At 40.5% G+C, this 20095-nt stretch overlaps 1 protein-coding gene across 2 annotated transcripts in view; it reads left to right on the top strand.

Annotated features, from left to right (window-relative positions):
* Positions 1–20095, top strand: part of OXR1 (oxidation resistance 1) — a 610641-nt gene that overhangs the window by 303354 nt on the left and 287192 nt on the right. For both annotated transcript variants that reach the window (XM_088442635.1, XM_088442636.1), the window contains exon 3: positions 6539–6729. In XM_088442635.1, the coding sequence (XP_088298761.1) occupies positions 6539–6729 (191 nt within the window). The remainder of the gene's footprint in view (positions 1–6538; positions 6730–20095) is intronic.

Genomic DNA, 20095 nt, shown 5'->3' with positions numbered 1-20095 from the left:
ACCCAGATGAACAGGAGAGGAAAATTATTAATAATATAAATGTTAACAACCAGATTAACAAGGCAGCCTGTGTCGTCACACTGGGGGCCCCACAGGGTATGCAATCGGGAAGCCGGCGGACGTAAGCCCGACAGCCGGCTTCCCGACTGCTTTATCCCGGCGAGGGTTAAATAACAGGCGTCTAATTCTAGACGGCTGTCATTTTACCGGCACTGGGAGGCCGGGTGCCGCTGCGGACAGCCACGGGGGGGGGGGGTTAGGTTTAGGGCTCCCGGGGGGGACTTAGGGTTAGGCATCCCCCCGGGAGGTTAGGGCTAGGCTAGGGGGAGGGAGGGTTAGGCACCCCTGGGGGGGACTTAGGGCTAGGCACCCCCCAGGGGACTTAGGTTTAGGCGGCAGGGAAGGGGGGTTAGGTTTAGGCACTTAGAGGGGGGTTATGGTTAGGCACTGGGGGGAAGGTTAGAGTTAGGCACCCCTAAGGAAGGTTAGGGGCGTTAGGTTAGTTGATACCTGGGGACGATCGGGATTTTCAGCCGTGTCGGCCGGCGGTAATTCGTATGTATTCCCCCCACAGATAGCTACTATACATCTCCACCATGGGAGCCCTTTGGCATAAGTTATCTGGAGTTTCTGCGTGGCATGATGGGAACTGGGGGCCCCGCAGTGTGTTTAACACATCTGTGGTATTAGGAGTATTTACACATTATGGTCGATATTTACGAAACGGCAGCTTTTGTAAGACGGCGCTTCTCGGCGGGTTGGAGCTGAAAAATTTAAAGCGGGCTTGGCTTCATGCTGCTGAATGTTGGTGCCGCTTTAAATTTTCAGCTTCAAGCTGCCGCTTCAAAAATATAGCCTCATACTTTTTAATAACAAAGCCAGCATGTCGTATGGTCAGTATTATTGGTAAGGGCCCCATAAAGTAGTTGCCCTGAGGCCCCCACAACCCTTAATCTGGCCCTGGTTAACACCCTAGTAAAATATGTCAACATTATTAATTTATAAATGCCAGGGAATAAGGATATTGAAAATTGCATCCGACATTAAGCGGACGATTCAGTGTTAGCGGATACACTGTATAGAAGCAGTAGAAATAATGAAACAGGAACTTTTTATTTTTGTGCAAACGGACAAACACATGTTGCTAACTTAACATGCTGCTTTTAATATAGGGGAAAGGAAAGAAGGAAGCACCTCCTTCTATATCAGAGTCTGGATAAACACTACCTTTATTTATCTTACTTTATCAGTAGCTAACCCATACTTGCTGACTTCCTGGCTGCTCCCTCTGGGAGGGAGGAGCCAGGTAAGCTCAGCAGGGAGAAACTTGTTGCAGGAAAGTGGGCAGGACACTGGGTGTTATGTCACAATTGCCCGCTACACAATACTGGCATTGTGAAGAGGGCAGGTCCACAATGATACAATTAAGCACAGATCGCCTCATCGGCTTCCCTCACTGCCCAATTTCATTTTGGTAAGTGGGCAGGTGGTGGCTGGCTCCAGGAGACTTGCCCACTCTTCCAGGAGACTGGGACTGGCACCAAATTTTTGAGAGCCTCCCGGCCATTCCAACAGAGTAGGCAAAACATCTGCCAGCATATTTTCAGTCTCACAATGTCAGCAGAATCACATCTTGCTCTACCAGATCAGGTTGGTAATGAATGATGCTTTACCAGGGCCGTAACTAGGGTAGTGCGGCCGGTGCCCTGGCACAGGGCACCGCAGGGCAGGGGGCACTGTTTGGGCCTATCAATTTTCTGTTTATGATCATTCTCACTTGTAGATTCCTCTTATTTTATCCCCAGCATCTCCTGGCCTCTCTTATCTCTTCCCTGGCCCTACCCCATGAAGCCATGGCCCTTTTTTCGGTGTGTTATCTCCCTATTTAAAAAATAGGGAGGGCGCCAATGCTCTTTCTGGCACAGGGCACCAAAAAGTCTAGTTACGGCTCTGTGCTTTACATTAACATTTTTGGTTCTAGCATTCACTGTTTTCAAGCTTTATACATCCTTTATTGTCCTCAAACAATACTGTCGGTTGAGCTACTGACTCTCCAAAATCCTGTAGTCGCTGACATAACAAAACAACTTCCTGAGTATCATAGGCCTCTGAAATTTATTCAGCTTCTATTGATAATAAAGCACAAGCAGCTGACATTTGCTTTTACTGAACTATGAGATTGGACTGTTCTCACGTTTCACAAGTAGCATCTCGTTGACTTGCGATCCCGGTAATCACCTGCCCATCTGCATCTACATATACTTTGCAATTCAAGTTTACTTTCTGCTGGCAATTTCAGGTTCAAGTCTTGTGTGTGTTTAAGGTTCTGCACCAATCTCTTAATTGCATTTCAATCTCTCTGACAAGGTTTATTCCCACGTTTATAAAGATGAGACAGCTACTGAAATATCAGGCCTTGTAGTAGTCGCCACATATAAAAGTGCCCCCACTGCTTGTCTGCACTCTTCATTATTTGGTAAGAGATCTTCTCTTCTAAATTCAGTTATGATGTGTCCATTGGTGCTGTCACATCTTTTGATTCTGACAGTCCAACCTGATTGAGAATTGTACCAGTTGTAGCATACTTCTCGCTGTATGTGGGTTCCTAGGTAGTATGTAATCTCTCCCAGGTCTTTAGTATTATAGTGTGAGTCTAGAACTTCACCTAGTTTTGTGATCTCTTCTTCTTCATGGGCAATAATCAAATCATCCACATATAACTTTGAGTATAGGCATGGATCAGCTTTACTTCTTGTGAGCTCTTGTTCCATCAAAACTTTACTAATTGTACAATTCCATGCTCTTGCCGGTTGACCATAGAGTGATTTTTGTAGTTTGCAAACCAGGTGTACTTGGCTTTTTTTGGCATAACTTTCAGGTCATGTCATAGTCAATTCTTTTTCTATATCGCCATTAAGAACAGCAGTTTTGATGTCATAGTCTCATTTGCATATTTCTTTAGGCAGCCATGGTGATCAAGGTTGTGAAAGTGCTCTGTTTAGCAACCGGTGCAAAAGTGGCATCATAATCGTCACCATATGTTTGAGAATAGTCCTTTACCACTAATCTTTCTTTAAATCTGTAAACTTTACCTTCAGAGTGACATTTGGGGGTATATTTCCTAAAGGTCAATTTTTGGATGATTTTTGGTCGATTTTGTATTTCAGGGTCTAAATCACACATTTACTAACATGATTTTTTACAAAATTTTTTTAAACAATGTTAAAATCATCTGTTAGTAAATGTGTGATTTAGGGGTATATCTACTGAAAGTTGCTTTGGGTCAATTCGTCGATTTTTCAAGTTTTGCGTTTCAGGGTCTAAACCACACATTTACTTAAATATTACTTTTTAACATAGTTTAAAAAAATTTCAAAGATCATCTCCCTGAAATACAAAATCGACCAAACATTGACCAAAAATCGACCAAAATCGACTGAGTAAATATACCCCATTGTCTTAAAAACCCATTTACATTCAATTATGGTATACTGTTCTTCCCCCTAGTAGAACTCCTATGTAAAGGTGATCTTCCCTCTTCAACAATAGTAGATCATCCATAGTAACATTGGTTTAATTTTCCTCTTCCTCTGTTGGTGGTTTCATGAAATGACTGATACACAGAGTTTTCATCAATATCAACACTTTTGCTATTGTCACCCTAGTTGGTTTCTTTATGCAGGATTTTGTAACCCTTTTGCGATTCACTGTAACCTCCAAGAACGCTTTCCTTTGCATGAGTATCTCACTTGGGGCTCTATTTATTAACATTATTTTTACTAAAATAAAGTGAAAAAGGGTGTTTTCACACCCTTTTCATATTATTTTAGTATCACCTATAGTTATTACAGGGCAATTGGAGTAGAATTCCTAAAATTGTACTCCAACCCCTAAGTATCACTTATTTTTAGTAAGCAGATCGCATTTCCCATAATTGTAATGGGAAATGAGATTCGACCAAAGTTACTAAAAATAAATTGTAAAAAAATACTGGGGTAAACCCTGTGATAATAACGCCACCTGTAGGTGGCGTTATCCAGGGTTTCCCCTGGTTACCGGACTTTTACTCTGCTCTAAAAGGCAGAGCAGAGCCCAGAGCTGGTCCCAGTGATCAGCTGTGTGGTCTAAACAGACTGCAAGCTGATACACTGCAAAAAAAAAAAGTAAAAAAATTCACTTACCTGACTCCAGGGACCGGTGGTCGGGGCTCTGGTGATGACTCCCCTCCGGTCAGCTGATCTCCCATGCTGCACTGCGGCCCGGTCATCAGGTGATCGGGTCCCAGTGCAGTATGGGATATCATCTGACCGGAGGCATGGAAGACATCACTGGAGCACCAATGACTGCAGGTAAGTGCTATTAAGGGAGGGGGGGTCGCGGGGGGGTCTGCGATCGCGTTTGTGGGGCTTAGTGTCGGGGTGGGGCTTAGCACCGGGGGGTAGCAGCGGTGGCTGTTCAGCGCATGCGTGGGGCACTAGTCACGGTATTTTTTTGTGAAAATATTGTGACTAAAGTGCGGAGGAGATTCGCAGGGACAGAGCTTTCTCGCAAGCTCTGTCCCTGCAAGGTATTTGTAGTAAATCCCTGTGATATTGCCTGAATTCGCAATACGAATTCAGTCGATAATATAACACTAGAATCTGCATTACAACTGCGGATTGTAGTAAAGAAAGCCCTTGGAGCGTTTCTCCTTTGGAACATCTACAAATGCTATACTTCCAAATGTTTTTATATGATGTAGGTCACGTTTCCTTCCATTCCACAGTTCATATGGAATCTTTGAATTTGTCTTTCCCAATAAACAATTTGAACATAGCAGGCTGTTGTGAATGCCTCTCCCCAGTAAATTGCTGGCATATCTGTATCAAAGAGCAGAGCGTGCACAGCCCACCTAATTCTCTCAGTGATACTATTTTCCTCTAGATTGTGCGGTACTGTTGTCTGGAACATAATTCCATAACTTTTCAGAATAGCTTGTGTTTTGCCACTTGTATATTTTGTACCATTATTTGTACGTAGTATTTTTAGAAAATATCAAAATTATTTATTTGAGCAAGATATACTTCAAGTTTTACTGAGACTTCCTCCATTCTATGCAGCAGGAAAAGTGTTGTGAACTTTGAGTAATTATCAATGGGTGTGAGGAAATGTTTATTTTGTCATGGGGTCACATTTTTAATTGGTCCACATAAATCTGTGTAAAATTAGGTGTAGACATTTCTTAACTCAGCTTACACATTTCATTACTTGAGTGCAGGGATCAATATTTATGACATATGCATGCTGTCCTTGGGCCAGTATTTTTTGGCTTATGGATTTCTGTGCCTAGATGACGGTGCCATACATGAATACAGTTAAAATGCTTGTACTTAGCGGCATTAACAGCTTCATTACAATTTAACTGATACAGTTGATTTGTGATTTTTCCTACTGCAATTGTGTGTATACTGTTTGCAGTTAACACCTTTTAATGTCACATGATATTTTTTTTTTCACAGACAACAGATTTGTGTCAAGATTAGGCACATGTAAGACATTCTGCATAAGTATCTTTCTAACAAATGTTGGAGAGACTGAATAGTATATATAACCTTCTTCTATTCCTTCTGAAACCATATATTGACCATTAGTTGTGGCTATTCTTTCTGCATTACTTTGGTCTAACTGAGTAAAGAGATTATTATCATTTGTCATATGACTTGTAGCTCCTGAGTCAATACAATAAGCATTTATCACTGTACCTGTGTTTATATTGAAAGCACATTCAGCATTCAGAGTATATTCTGTATCATTTATAGCACATTTTGCTTTGCATCTTGTTTATGTAGCTGATTCATTCTGGCTTTCCAGACTGTATAGTCTGCCTTTAAATGACCAGGTTTCTTGCCACAAAATATGTTTCTGGCTAGAGTTTTTAATAATGCGATTGTATTGCAATCCCTTCACTTTCCCTTTGAAAGCCGTGCACACTTCTATGCATGCGTAGTCTGCTGACAATGCATGCGTGAGTGGAGAATGCTGCAGAGAATCCTATGATCCTGTCTCTGATAACTTTTGCTCAATGTAGCCGATAGGCTAGAGCATCTAAGGCCATCTTATATACAGGGGTTAATTTGGTAAAAAAGCAGTCCCTATAGAAACCTATGGGGGCTGCTTTTGTGATAAAAAATGAGAGACTGCAGCAGATATCTGCTGCTATCACTTTTACATAATTGTCAGGATACTTAATATTTGCGAGTATACACTGAAAACAGGTGTTTTCTGGGTAAATCGGATCCCACAAATATTAATTGATAAAGAGGCCTTACGGCAATTAACCTTTTTGTGTATTTTTATATTGGACCAACTAGCACACAACTAATAATATTTAACAATAATATAATCTGACATTTTTCCAGACAAATCTTGAATGGACAATTTGAGTAATACAACATTTTGTAAACATCAATTAAGAATGATTAATAACTTTACTACATGAAAGTAAAATGATTTAGCATTGTAAATTGTACATATATTTATTTATTTTCTCTTTTTACAGGTTGAAGAGAAAGTCTCAGTCTGTGGACATTGCATCTCCGGGGTATAATCCCCTGTCTGATACACCACCACCACAAACCAGTAAGCCCCCCATTGTTGCCAAGACTCATTCTGAAGAAGAACACAACAATACTGCAAATACTCAGAAACGCTACCCAAGGAGAGGTGAATTAAAAAGAGGCTACACTATTGGTAAGATAATCCAAATATTTTCATTAAAGCAAATTTGATTCTAATCTTATGAGAGATTCATGAGCAGCACTTGGAAAGTTTCACAGTTTATTTGTCTCCTGAGCCAAAAACTATCCTGCAGTGATAAGCTCCAATACAGAGAAAACAGTCTGTCTGTAGGTGGGATTCTGTTCAGCACTGCCATAAATAACCTGTTGGTAAAAATTCACTATTTATGTTGTGCATCGGCCATGATGCTGTACTGATGTGGCAAAATGCAACAATACCCTCTGACGGAATTTATCCCATTGTTTTCTTTTAACCAATTACTTTGTTTTGCATAAGATTCTCTGTATCTGTTCTCAAGTGCATAAAAATATGCGTATTGGTGTTAGTATAGGACTACATGAGCTATCTAATCAGCCACTTGGTCTATACCGCCTCATTTGCATTGTTTTCTCTCTCATAAGATATTATAATAGTCTTGTTTTTCTATTATGCACTGACGATGGTTAATGCTCCTTACTGCATTATACCATCATCTTTTGCTTGCCCATATATATCCAGTTTTGAACTAGGCAGAAATACAGCAATCTGTAGTCATGTGGTATCATTGGCGTGATCATAGAATCCAGAATATCTTAGCAGATAAGTGAGCTGGTCTTGTGGGAGACATGTCCCCTGAATATTTTAGTTAGGACAGAGCATCCAGTGTGCCCCACCTCACTGGGGGGCGGTGGGGGGGATATATCAAGTCTTGGAGAGAGATAAAGTGCCGTATTCAATTAGTGGTGAAATCGGCAGATTTTCGTAAAAAAAAACAGACAAAAACGGGTAGGTGCAAAAAAAACCATGAAAATAGGCGAAACAAAAGTCAGACCATGCAAGAAATTGCATCTGTACCCCCAAAAAATTACTAACTTACATCGGAAATTAATTTAGAAGTGTATTATTGGCCGTAATAAAAGTATTTAGGGTACTTAATTTGCATCGGTTGGCGGTAATTTGAGTATATGAAAAAGTGTTAAAAAAGATAGAAAGTAATTTTTTTAACTGTTCCACGTAAATTGGGAGTACGTTAAAATGGGTCCAAGTACATTTTTTGTGTCGTAAAAGCGCATTTTTAAAAACTGATACAAAAAAGCGCCTGCTGCAAATGCGCGCAATGTTTAAAACACTTGATGCATCCATATAGCCCCCCGAAATACCAGACCCAATACGGTAAACCCATTTTCATCGATTTTTAACCCAAAATTTGAAAGGTAATTTTTCGACAAATTGCGAAAAACTTTTGGGATAATTTATCATTAGGATGGGTGTCCAATGGGTTCTAAAAGAAATCCCCACATTTTTAGGCAAAAATAGTGATTTAGCATTTTTTTTTCACCTGGTCCGAGATGGTGAAAACATTTCCCCTATTTTACACCTCTCTAGGAAACTACTCCACTTTATCTCTCTTTAAGGCTTGCCACATCTCACTCTGGAACGCAAACTGAGAGATTCTTCAGTCAATCATCTTTTGTTAACTTTTATTTTTTTTCCCTCAAATGTCAAATTATGAATTTCTATGCAAAGTCTTTCATGTTTTATGCTCTCTATGATATATATAAAATACACTATTTTATTTAGCATTTTGTATCAGTTGATGTTTGCTGAATGCCAACTATTAAAATACAATAGGATTATACTATGACTCTGTTCAGTGGTCATGTCACGTGGAAAGTTTGTATTTTTGCCATGTATTGGTACAGTGGCAAATAGTGGCACAAAGAAGAAATCGGACACGTAGCAAAATTTCATTCTTATAAATGGAGTTTTGCATTTTAAAGGGTCTTTATTGCAGAACTGTGGGTAACAAACTTTAGTTGCGCCACTTATGGCACTGATAAACAGCACATCTATTGTGATCACTCTGTAAGAATTGATCTGTTTTATTTTATTAAGTAATTGTCCTCCATAAACATATTAAGCGCAATCTGTGGTCTGTCACACATGGTGCTGGTCCGACTCATCGTTCATCGCTACCTCATTCTCACACGCTATGGCACAGTATGAAATTTGCATTGCACCAGTGCAAGACTGAATCTAAAGGCCCCCATACATCAGCAATTGATTGCAACAATCGTGCAATTTGCAATCGATTGTGTATAAAAATCTTTCCCTTTTTAATCGATTGCAGATCGCAGAATTGCCACAATCGAATGAAAAAGGGAAAGATTTTTATACACAATCGTTTGCAAATTGCACGATTGCTGCAATCATTTGCTGATGTATGGGGGCCTTTAGGTAAAGCCACAGCCCAAATGTGTAGCAGCTGAAATTCATAGATTTTGATTTGTTGTCTAAAGGCCCCCATAAATCAGTAATTGATTGCAGCAATCGTGCAATTTGCAATCGATTGTGCATAAAAATCTTTTCCCTTTTTCAATCGATTGTGGCAATTCTGCAATCGATTGAAAAAGGGAAAGATTTTTATACACAATCGATTGCAAATTGCACGATTGCTGCAATCAATCTCTGATGTATGGGGGCCTTTAGAGGAGAATTACTATAATAGTTGATCATTTTTTGTATTGAAAGGGATAATTGATGTGTCCTCATTTTGCATACAGTACAGTATTTATCAACATGACTGTTAAGGGAAATTAGGGAGTAAAGTGTAAGCAATCATCCTCAAAGCGATGCAGCTGATGTACTAGGAAATTGAGGAGTTGCAACGTAAAGCCATCCAACCTTCATTAGATAAACATAGCATTAAAGGGTTGAAGAGCAAACTTCTTCCATCTTCAGCAGGAGCAGCTCCTGACAATCAGACACATATAATGCTCTCATGCAGTGACCCAGTTGATGTTGACACAAACTCAGAGGCACCAACAATAGCAGCAGCAGTACAGTATATGATATCAAGGAAAGATGTAATTACTGGTGTCACTAGTACAGACAAACTAGATTAATCAATGGTGAAAAGGAAAGTTACCACTGGCATTGGCAGCCAAGAGTGTAAAATGACACAATTCTTTATAGCTGATGCACTGTTCTAAAGATAATTATACTGATGTTGAGGGAAAAGAAGAGTAAGAAGAGACAGATAGAGTTTACTTAACTCTAATCTAATTTTAAAATATAAATATAGAAAGTTTGGGATGAGGATGATGCAGGGGCGGATCTATAATGTGTGCAGGGTAAAATCATTCTGGGAATTAGAACACTTAAGGGCATATTTGGTTGGACAAATTTGTGAATAATGTCTGGAGCTCTGAAGATAAACCTTATTCTGATACTGGACGAGTTTAAAATGCATCAGATCTCCACCAACTGTCTGAGGATTTAAGATTGTTAATGTCCCAACAAATGGTGAAACCAAAAATGTAATTAAAGTGATCTAGAAAATATTAATTTGTCTCCCCAGCAACTAATATATGTGAACATTTTAGTGAACAAAATTATTTAGTTTAGATAGAAATACCAGGATTTTTGGGGGGGATTGATGAGATTTGCGGATCTAATTTTTTAAGAGAATGTTGGAGCTCAGAGTCTATCAGCCTTCTCCGTATCCATAAATCAGAACAAGAAATCAGAGTGAGTTTGGGAAATAGGGCTCGCAAGCAGCAAATCTATGCATAAATGAGGCATGTTGTTTTACACAATGATTGGAGATTCATTTATTTTAATCATTTATTTCCCACATTCCTAAAGTGTTATGTCATCACCATGGTAACCACAGTCACAGAGCACATGATGTAGTGAACAGAAAGGCTCTGTAACACTCCTCTGAGTTTTGTTTTCACTGTCACCTCCTTTCTCTCCTTCTCCCCCATCTGCCTTCACATGACATGCTGTGAGCTGTAGGCCTGTATTTGCTCTGTGCATTGTGATTTCTGCCCTGTCCTTCTCCCCCCTCGGCCATCACATGACAAGCTGTGAGCAATGACCCTGTGGCAGCCATATATATTTTCCCTCCCGAGAGGTAGTGAAACAAGTTAATGATTTGTAGGAGCATAGATAACAAATATTAGATGCTACTTAAAAAGTATTTAAAGAAGGAAGAAAACAAATCTTTTATGTGGGCCATTAATTTGCGTAGCTGTATAACAATGATATGACAATGACAAACTGTGTAGGTGTAATTTTTTTCTGCTTGTTTTTATAGATATTTGCATTTACAGTATTCCCAGTTGATCTATATGATCAATAAGACTTTGGTGCAAGGCTACATCCTTGAATTACTGTGTGATAGTTTAGAACAACATCTCTAATGATTATCTTGCATTTTTAACCTGAAAGGTATCCCGTTGGAGCACGTCTTTGTAAGAGGTTAACAAAAAAAACCCTGCTATGGTCGTTTGATAAACATCTATTATGGACACCGTGCGAGAATCTTTAATGACTTTGCCCATTAGGGGAATGTCTGGGGAGCTCTGCTCGGAATGAAGGATTCTAGCGTACATGCACTGTGATGGGAATTCGGATCTGCTTGCTGAACAGACTATTCAGAAAGGGCGAAGGTATTTTGGATGTCGGCATTTAAAATCTTTGTTCAAAGCATATGGCGGTGCACTTAATCAACAGGTGTTATCATTTAGAAAGGTTACGTGGCAAATGTTACTATAAAGTACTGCAAATTACAAAAGTCAGATAGTGATACAAATAGTAATAGGGCAACGATTAGGCTGCAGCTTCAGGCAGTACAGCTTATAAATTTAAAAAAAGATGTGTTATAAATGCCAGTACAACACACACACATTTCTATCTATCTATCTGGGTTGTTTGTAAGTATTAAAACCCTTAACCTAACCCTTCACTCCGCAGCCTAAACCTATCCCCTCCCCCCCTAGTGCCTATCCCTAAGTCTCCCTCTGACCTCCACAATCTGTCTGTATTCTGACCGACAGCATCCTGACTGTCGGGATGCTGACTACATCTGTCTGTCTGTCAGACCGTCTGTCTAGTAAAGTTACAGAACATAATCATATGTAAACATAATTACCAATGTAGACATAGTAATACAAATTAGCTGAGATGGTGCACTTAAAGGTGTAACCCCCCTTTAACCTCTAAAAGGACCCTAGGTTACTAACGCCCTTGTTGTCTAATGTACCCACCCTTAACATTTCTCTGAGTGGTGTACATCCTTTTATCAGTGCCTCCACTCAAGTATTAGTGGTCAGTTTGGACCTACTTGGGAAAATCCAAACGTTAATAGGAATTAATGAATGTGGGGTAGATAACCCAGTATATAAATTATAATAGTAGTTCTGTTCAAATCCTGTCCCTCTTAGGTTCGGTGTTCACCAATAACTCTCGGTGCTCCTCCAGGTAAATAACACACTTATTATAATTCATATATCTTTATATGAATAAGTAATACCTAGGCAATAACAAATATTTTCTATATACTTTAACTTTGAAATACACAGTTATACATGTTTATATATTCATCAATTTTAACTGAACAATACATTTATACCACATCAGAATAATCTATATAAAGATATTTTTATCCGTAAATAGAAACTATGCAGGAATCTAGAATCTTACAGCGAATCCGACATCCCTGGAAATATCACAGTCATATACAGTTACCCATTTCCACTTGTGTGAATAGTCTCATACTGTAAAGTAGTTGAATCAGAGTAATAATGACGTGTCATAAAGCCAGCAGAGGAAGGAGCCATAGAGTAATAATGACGTGTCATAAAGCCAGCAGAGGAAGTAGCCATAGAGTAATAATGACGTGTCATAAAGCCAGCAGAGGAAGTAGCCATAGAGTAATAATGATGTGTCATAAAGCCAGCAGAGGAAGGAGCCATAGAGTAATAATGACGTGTCATAAAGCCAGCAGAGGAAGTAGCCATAGAGTAATAATGACGTGTCATAAAGCCAGCAGAGGAAGTAGCCATATAGTAATAATGACGTGTCATAAAGCCAGCAGAGGAAGTAGCCATAGAGTAATAATGACGTGTCATAAAGCCAGCAGAGGAAGTAGCCATAGAGTAATAATGATGTGTCATAAAGCCAGCAGAATAAGTAGCCATAGAGTAATAATGACGTGTCATAAAGCCAGCAGAGGAAGTAGCCATAGAGTAATAATGACGTGTCATAAAGCCAGCAGAGGAAGTAGCCATAGAGTAATAATGACGTGTCATAAAGCCAGCAGAGGAAGTAGCCATAGAGTAATAATGACGTGTCATAAAGCCAGCAGAGGAAGGAGCCATAGAGTAATAATGACGTGTCATAAAGCCAGCAGAGGAAGTAGCCATAGAGTAATAATGACGTGTCATAAAGCCAGCAGAGGAAGTAGCCATAGAGTAATAATGATGTGTCATAAAGCCAGCAGAGGAAGGAGCCATAGAGTAATAATGACGTGTCATAAAGCCAGCAGAGGAAGTAGCCATAGAGTAATAATGACGTGTCATAAAGCCAGCAGAGGAAGTAGCCATATAGTAATAATGACGTGTCATAAAGCCAGCAGAGGAAGTAGCCATAGAGTAATAATGACGTGTCATAAAGCCAGCAGAGGAAGTAGCCATAGAGTAATAATGATGTGTCATAAAGCCAGCAGAATAAGTAGCCATAGAGTAATAATGACGTGTCATAAAGCCAGCAGAGGAAGTAGCCATAGAGTAATAATGACGTGTCATAAAGCCAGCAGAGGAAGTAGCCATAGAGTAATAATGACGTGTCATAAAGCCAGCAGAGGAAGTAGCCATAGAGTAATAATGACGTGTCATAAAGCCAGCAGAGGAAGGAGCCATAGAGTAATAATGACGTGTCATAAAGCCAGCAGAGGAAGTAGCCATAGAGTAATAATGACGTGTCATAAAGCCAGCAGAGGAAGTAGCCATAGAGTAATAATGATGTGTCATAAAGCCAGCAGAGGAAGTAGCCATAGAGTAATAATGACGTGTCATAAAGCCAGCAGAGGAAGTAGCCATAGAGTAATAATGATGTGTCATAAAGCCAGCAGAATAAGTAGCCATAGAGTAATAATGACGTGTCATAAAGCCAGCAGAGGAAGTAGCCATAGAGTAATAATGACGTGTCATAAAGCCAGCAGAGGAAGTAGCCATAGAGTAATAATGACGTGTCATAAAGCCAGCAGAGGAAGTAGCCATAGAGTAATAATGATGTGTCATAAAGCCAGCAGAATAAGTAGCCATAGAGTACTAATGACGTGTCATAAAGCCAGCAGGGGAAGTAGCCATAGAGTAATAATGACGTGTCATAAAGCCAGCAGAGGAAGTAGCCATAGAGTAATAATGATGTGTCATAAAGCCAGCAGAGGAAGTAGCCATAGAGTAATTATGATGTCTCATAAAGCCAGCAAAGGAAGGAGCCATAGAGTAATAATGACATATTATAAAGTCAACAGAGGAAGTAGCCATAGAGTAATAATGACGTGTCATAAAGGCAGCAGATGAAGTAGTCATATAGTAATAATGACGTGTCATAAAGCCAGCAGAGAAAGTAGCCATAGAGTAATAATGACATGTCATAAAGCTAGCAGAGGAAAGAGCCATAGAGTAATAATGACGTGTCATAAAGCCAGCAGAGGAAGGAGCCATAGAGTAATAATGACGTGTCATAAAGCCAGCAGAGGAAGGAGCCATAGAGTAAACTTATGTGCTGACCTGTTACTCTGACATCATCTATACTCTATCTGCAACTGTAGTAATATACTTTTTCTTTTTTGCCAACAAAAGTGTATATCCTGTAATTGGCAACAATTGTATTTCTAGTTAATGCTGCTGCAAAATCTGCATTTTTCTGCTAAATGGATAATTAGTGTTGCAGTAAAGTTTAAAGTTGACTTGATTTAACCCCTGGAATTAGCAGTTTTCCCTGTCATTCCTCTCACTGAATTACCTCACATAAAGTTGTTATCCGATGGCCACCGCAATCGCCTCTCTGCAGGGCAGGGTGAGTACTAGATCTCCCACCAGCTTCCCTGCTCCCTCTCTGCCTCCACCCCCCTGTGCCTGGAACCGCTCAGGACACAGGGGGTGGTGACACTGGAGGGAGAGGTCTGCAGACTCTCCTGTCAGCTGTGCTAGGTATGGCCATCGACCATCGATGATTCATAATCATCGATGGTTTATGGCCAATATCAAATTTTTTCCCATCGATGGGGGAGAACCAGATGGTCTCCCTCCATCGATGGAAGAACATAACCAAAGTTTTTATTTTTTTAAGGTGACGGGCCACAGAGCATAGCTCTGCCCCCCAACACCCGCGAAGCCACGTCCCCCGGTTCTGATTGGGCCAGTCAGTCATGGAATAGGGATGACCATCGTTTGGTGAAGCCATAGATGGTCATCCATTGCATAGTTGATTACCACCGATGGCCACTTTATAATTTATAATTTTATAAACCACATCGATGGCCATCCTTAAGCTGTGCTGACAGCTGTTCTATTCCATCTGAAAAACCAGACTCTCTTTCTCTGACAGGAACCAACTTACTCCCAGCTGTATCACTCCACCCCCTTCCTCCACAGTGCATGTACCATACACACTGGGGCACATCCCTACCACAGAAAGAAGTACCACATCAACCCATATAGAAATACATGAGTCATATATACCTATTATACATGAATTAAATCATATATATATTTTAAATTTTTTTTTTTTTACATTTTGGAGCAACACACACATGTTTACTAATATATGCAACATACTTTTACCAACTTTAACTAGTTAAATCCCCTCAAGTGTAAATATATGAAATATACACCTATATATACATTCTTATTAATTCAGTATATTTCTCTAACCCGTAACCTGGGTTACAAAAGGAAGGATGAAACAAGAGGAAGGAGGGCCCTGCTCTTGAGTGCTTAGATTCTATAAAGGAAGGGGAAAGTGTGGGGAATCACAGCATTTGGCCCCGCCCCCTATGTAAATTGTGCCCAATCGAGGCAATTTTACCGCGAGGGGGCGGGGCTTAATGACGCGAATCATCAAGCCCCGCCCCATCGGCCCCCTGCTGCTTCTCTTTCCCGGGCTTCTCCCGGGAAGAGAATATTAAAGGTAGGCAACCCTGGGTTGGGGGCAGATAAATATAGGGGTAGTTATAAAATATCCCCTCTGGCTCTTGCTAGTAAGCATGTGTGGCTGACATAATTTATTGTGATGAGGAGTGGAGAGAGCATCACAGGGTGAAGATGGAAAATTGTGAGACACAGAGCCTCAGAGGTGTGTCTGCTAAGTATGGCTCAGCAAGTCCTGAGTCCATTAGAGGGTTTGAGGCGTCTACCAAATGAGAGTGGCAGTTGGAACCCAAGAGTGTGGTTGCTTGCACTGTTGCAGGGATGCACATGAATCAGCAGGTGAATGCAACTATGCAATGCTCAACAACATATTCAACTAATGAAACTATTCAATTTCAGATAAGAACTGTGCTGGACAAGATGTCACATTTTTACTCACAGTACTGTATATACTGTTTTTAACTACCTCACGGTGGCGATAACAGGAAAAAAAATGAAAACAGTGGTTTATTATTTGAACAAAGCATTTTTTTTCATTGGGGATTGGTTATTAAAATTGTAAATATGTATAATTTGTTTGAACAATTTTAGTTATTTATTTATTTATTAAGTTAGTTTACTCGGTGGAACTGAAAGCCCAGGTCTGGGCTATTAGTTCTACTACGCATGCGTGAGCCGGTTAGCCTTACACAAAGACCATATAAGTTAACATACTCTTTAGATATGTGTTGCCGAAGCAGCTGTCTATCGCTCAGGTGCCTTGGGCAAGATTCATTAATAAAGTTGGCCGATTTGTATTGTTGCAGTAAAGGAAAATTATTGTTATTGCTGCTTTGTTACTACATATTGTAGACCCACCAAATTGTCAAGTTTTAGGGAGCACACTCTTTGAAATTTACACAATTATCATGCATCACTGCCATCTAGTGGTATCAGACGATATGGCAACTTTAATGTATCCAAGATGGAGTCAATTTGGTTTAGTTTTGTTACTCTAATTGAACATAATTAAAACTCAAGTAGGAAAACATAAAATAAAACGGTAATCTAATACAATACTATAACAAATACTGTATATAGTAAAATATGGAATGGTTTAGGCACATATAGACCCTTTCTGTCATCACTTATGCTCCTCATTGGGCATTGCAGTTAGGCAATCTCTCAGTTAAATGACCTCTTTGTGAGCTATGGCAGGTTCTTGCCTTGTATAAATGGTTGCTTTTCTCATATGCACAGTGCCTATTATAAATTAAAATACTCTTGCCAGGGAGCGCATAATTTCAGCCTTTTTAGGCTGCTGATTTTGTACTGCCATTGCCGATCTGGTTCCTGACCCTGGCTTGTTTTTACTTGTCCCCTGTTATTTATTCTCTAACTTCAATAATGAGCACCTTGACCTGTGCAGAAATCCTGTGGGCAACACCAGTGGGTATATGTAGCTGTGAGCGGGAAGTCTAGAAAAGCCTAGAACTCTGGAATACTGGTGTTTGTAAGAGTGCTATCTGGCATTCCCCTCAATCATCTATCCCAGGTTCAGTCCATCTCAAATGCCGCAGCAAGACTGCAAACTTTGGGCCTGATTCAGAGACAGACGCTAATGCGATCGCAACTGCGTTTCCGTACGCAACGCAGTTGCAAAAATATGCAAATGTTAGCAAAGATCACATGAGCATATATACGCCCACTATTGCCTTCTCACCTGTGTGCGACCACGCATATCTACATAAACATCAGTACCATCGAAGTTCATCGGCGGCCATTTTACCCTTGCGGAAAGTCTGACCTGCCTCAGGCCAGGGAGCTCTTCTGATGTGTATGCAATTGTAGTGGCTAATTTATGCACGCCCACGTAACGGCGTTCAAACGGCCAAGCACGCCTGCGTTTCGCTAACCACCCCCTGTCAACACCTCCAAACAATCACTTCCTGTAAATCAATCTGCAATGGGCCTCCGTGATCTGCGTGAACGCATGACGATCGCACTGCTACCTTCGCGCACGAGCAGTGTGATGCATGGGCAATGGCAAACAATCGCTCCATCTGCGTGCAATTTGCAGATGCGTTCATCTTTGAACCAGGCTCTTTTTCTAGGAAGTTGGCGAGATGCAGAGATCCGTCCACTCTTCCAGGGGTGCAGGGGGGCTATCCGAAAAATCAGGAGTCTTCAGCACTGTCCGGGAGAGTATGTCAGTATGTTCTTTGCACAAGCCTAGTGCCATATCCATCTATTTCACAACACAATTCATTCAGATACATGCTATCATTACAGACTGCTCCTGAGTGCACTCAACTGGCTATGACTGATTGCAGAAACACGGGGGGGGGGAATTGTATCGAACCTTCAGAAGAGTGGAGTAGTGGACAAAAAGATCTTGCCCATAGCAACCAATGGGCTTCAAGCTAGCATGCATCGAGTACATTCTATTAAAATGAAAGGCAGAAGCTGATTGGTTGCTATAGGTAACTTCTCCCCTTGTACACTTCTCCACGCTTTAATTTAAAGGTTTGGTATCCCTACCTCATGGTCCATGCTACTACACTGCAGTCACTGTATAAACAGCAAAACATTCATACTTTTTTTAAATAACCTTAAGGCATAATGGGGGAAATGTAAGAAGCGCCAAAGCGGTATCAGTGCACGTTATGTGCGCTGATACCGCTTCTCCCCAATGTATGATGTATGATGACAAGATAGCAGCGCCGATAGCCTGGGCAATGTATGAACGGTCAGTTCGCCTGACCGTTCAGCCCGATGTAGCTGTCGCTATCGACAGCTATGCCCTATCCCCACAGGGCTGATGCGCTGTGTACTCAGGCAGAGATCGCCGGAGAGGGGAGTTAACACTCCCCCGCTCCGGCCGATGAGATGTTCATACATCTCATCATTAGTGTTTCCTGCTTCGGCCTTGGTAAAGAGGTATAGCGTGCCGCTATAGTACATCTCCCCCAATAACTCCATGCATATCTCCAAACGTGTGGTACAAGCAAATGGCCAGATGGAAGCAAAAGTCCAACACAATAATTTTGAGAGACCCACATCCATGTGTGACAATTCATAGAACGTCTTAGTATGTGCTTCCAGAACTGGCCAGCCAGAATCTCCCGGGAGCTGAGTATACCATAGTGCTGTAAAATACTTGAAAACTCTCCTGAATTAAAGGTTTGCCTGCAGTGGAGGTTCTCAAACTCGGTCCTCAGGATCCCACACAGGTCACATTTTCCGGGTCACCTAGCAGGTGCATAGGTGAAGTCATTACTCACTGACCCATTTTAAAAGATCTACTGGTGGAGCTAATTTTTTCACTTGTAATTCTGTGAGGAGACCTGGAAAACATGCTTTATCTGAGGACCAAGTTTGAGAACCTGTGGTCTACAGAGTTTGTTTTTTTGTTGGATTTCTTTTAATATGTTTTGCTTATATATTTTGTGGTGAGAGGGGTTGTGTCTCACCTGAATTGCCCATGTTCTGGATGGATCTGCTCCCCCCAAGGGAGAGGAAAACAAGAACAGGACATTCTGCACCTGCAATAGAAGTATGGAACTCCGGCTTTTCTGGGCTGCACAGGTCAAACTCTCATTCACCTGATGCTGTCTAGCGGCCAGGTAGTAGGCCTTAGTGTTGTCGTGCCAGGGACCAAGAGCTATGCTGGCAGCGCATGGCCAATTGTGGCTGCAAGCCATTGCTGACTGCTAAGCACAGGGAGTGCTGGAACCCTTTATGTTTGTTTGCTCATATATATATTATACAGTGTATATTATATATTATACAGTAGTAAAAAATGTGCAGCCACTCACCAATAAATGCAGCTATGAGTGCCTGAAAATTTTTAACTATTATATGTTTGTGACCATCTACTAGCTGCTGTGCACACGGCTTTTGTTAAAGAATATTTGATGAGAGTGCTGCACTGAAGAGGACCTATATTATACAGTATATAGATTATATGATAATCTAAAATGTGGAATACGTTTAAAAAAAATAAATGTCAATTTACAATATCAATGTAGTCAATCAGCGGAAGAGAAAAGCAAAGCCGTATATATATATATATATATATATATATATATATTTATTTATTTATATATACAACTAAACTCCAAAATACGACTTTTTTCTCAACGTTCACTCCGCGGTCACCCTCTGCAAATATTGGCATCTGTTGAATTGCCGCATAAGTCACATAATGCCACTCAATGGTACGAACTGTCAGTATGTTTCCTAGCACATGAAAAGTATCAGAGGTGACATGTTTCTCTACAGCAAATATGTGGAATCCAGGGGAAGGAATGATCACAGATTTGTTTGTTGCAGCCAGAAAGCCTAAGCATGTAATAGTTCCCAGAGGTGTAATAAAATACTATATGCTTCAAGGCTTACAACCACTTTAATGT

Source organism: Taudactylus pleione, unplaced genomic scaffold (assembly GCF_031769625.1).
Source record: "Taudactylus pleione unplaced genomic scaffold, aTauple2 ptg000314l, whole genome shotgun sequence".
NCBI lineage: Eukaryota > Metazoa > Chordata > Amphibia > Anura > Myobatrachidae > Taudactylus > Taudactylus pleione.
Note: the sequence above shows the minus strand (reverse complement) of the source record. Positions and strands in the feature narration are given on the sequence as shown.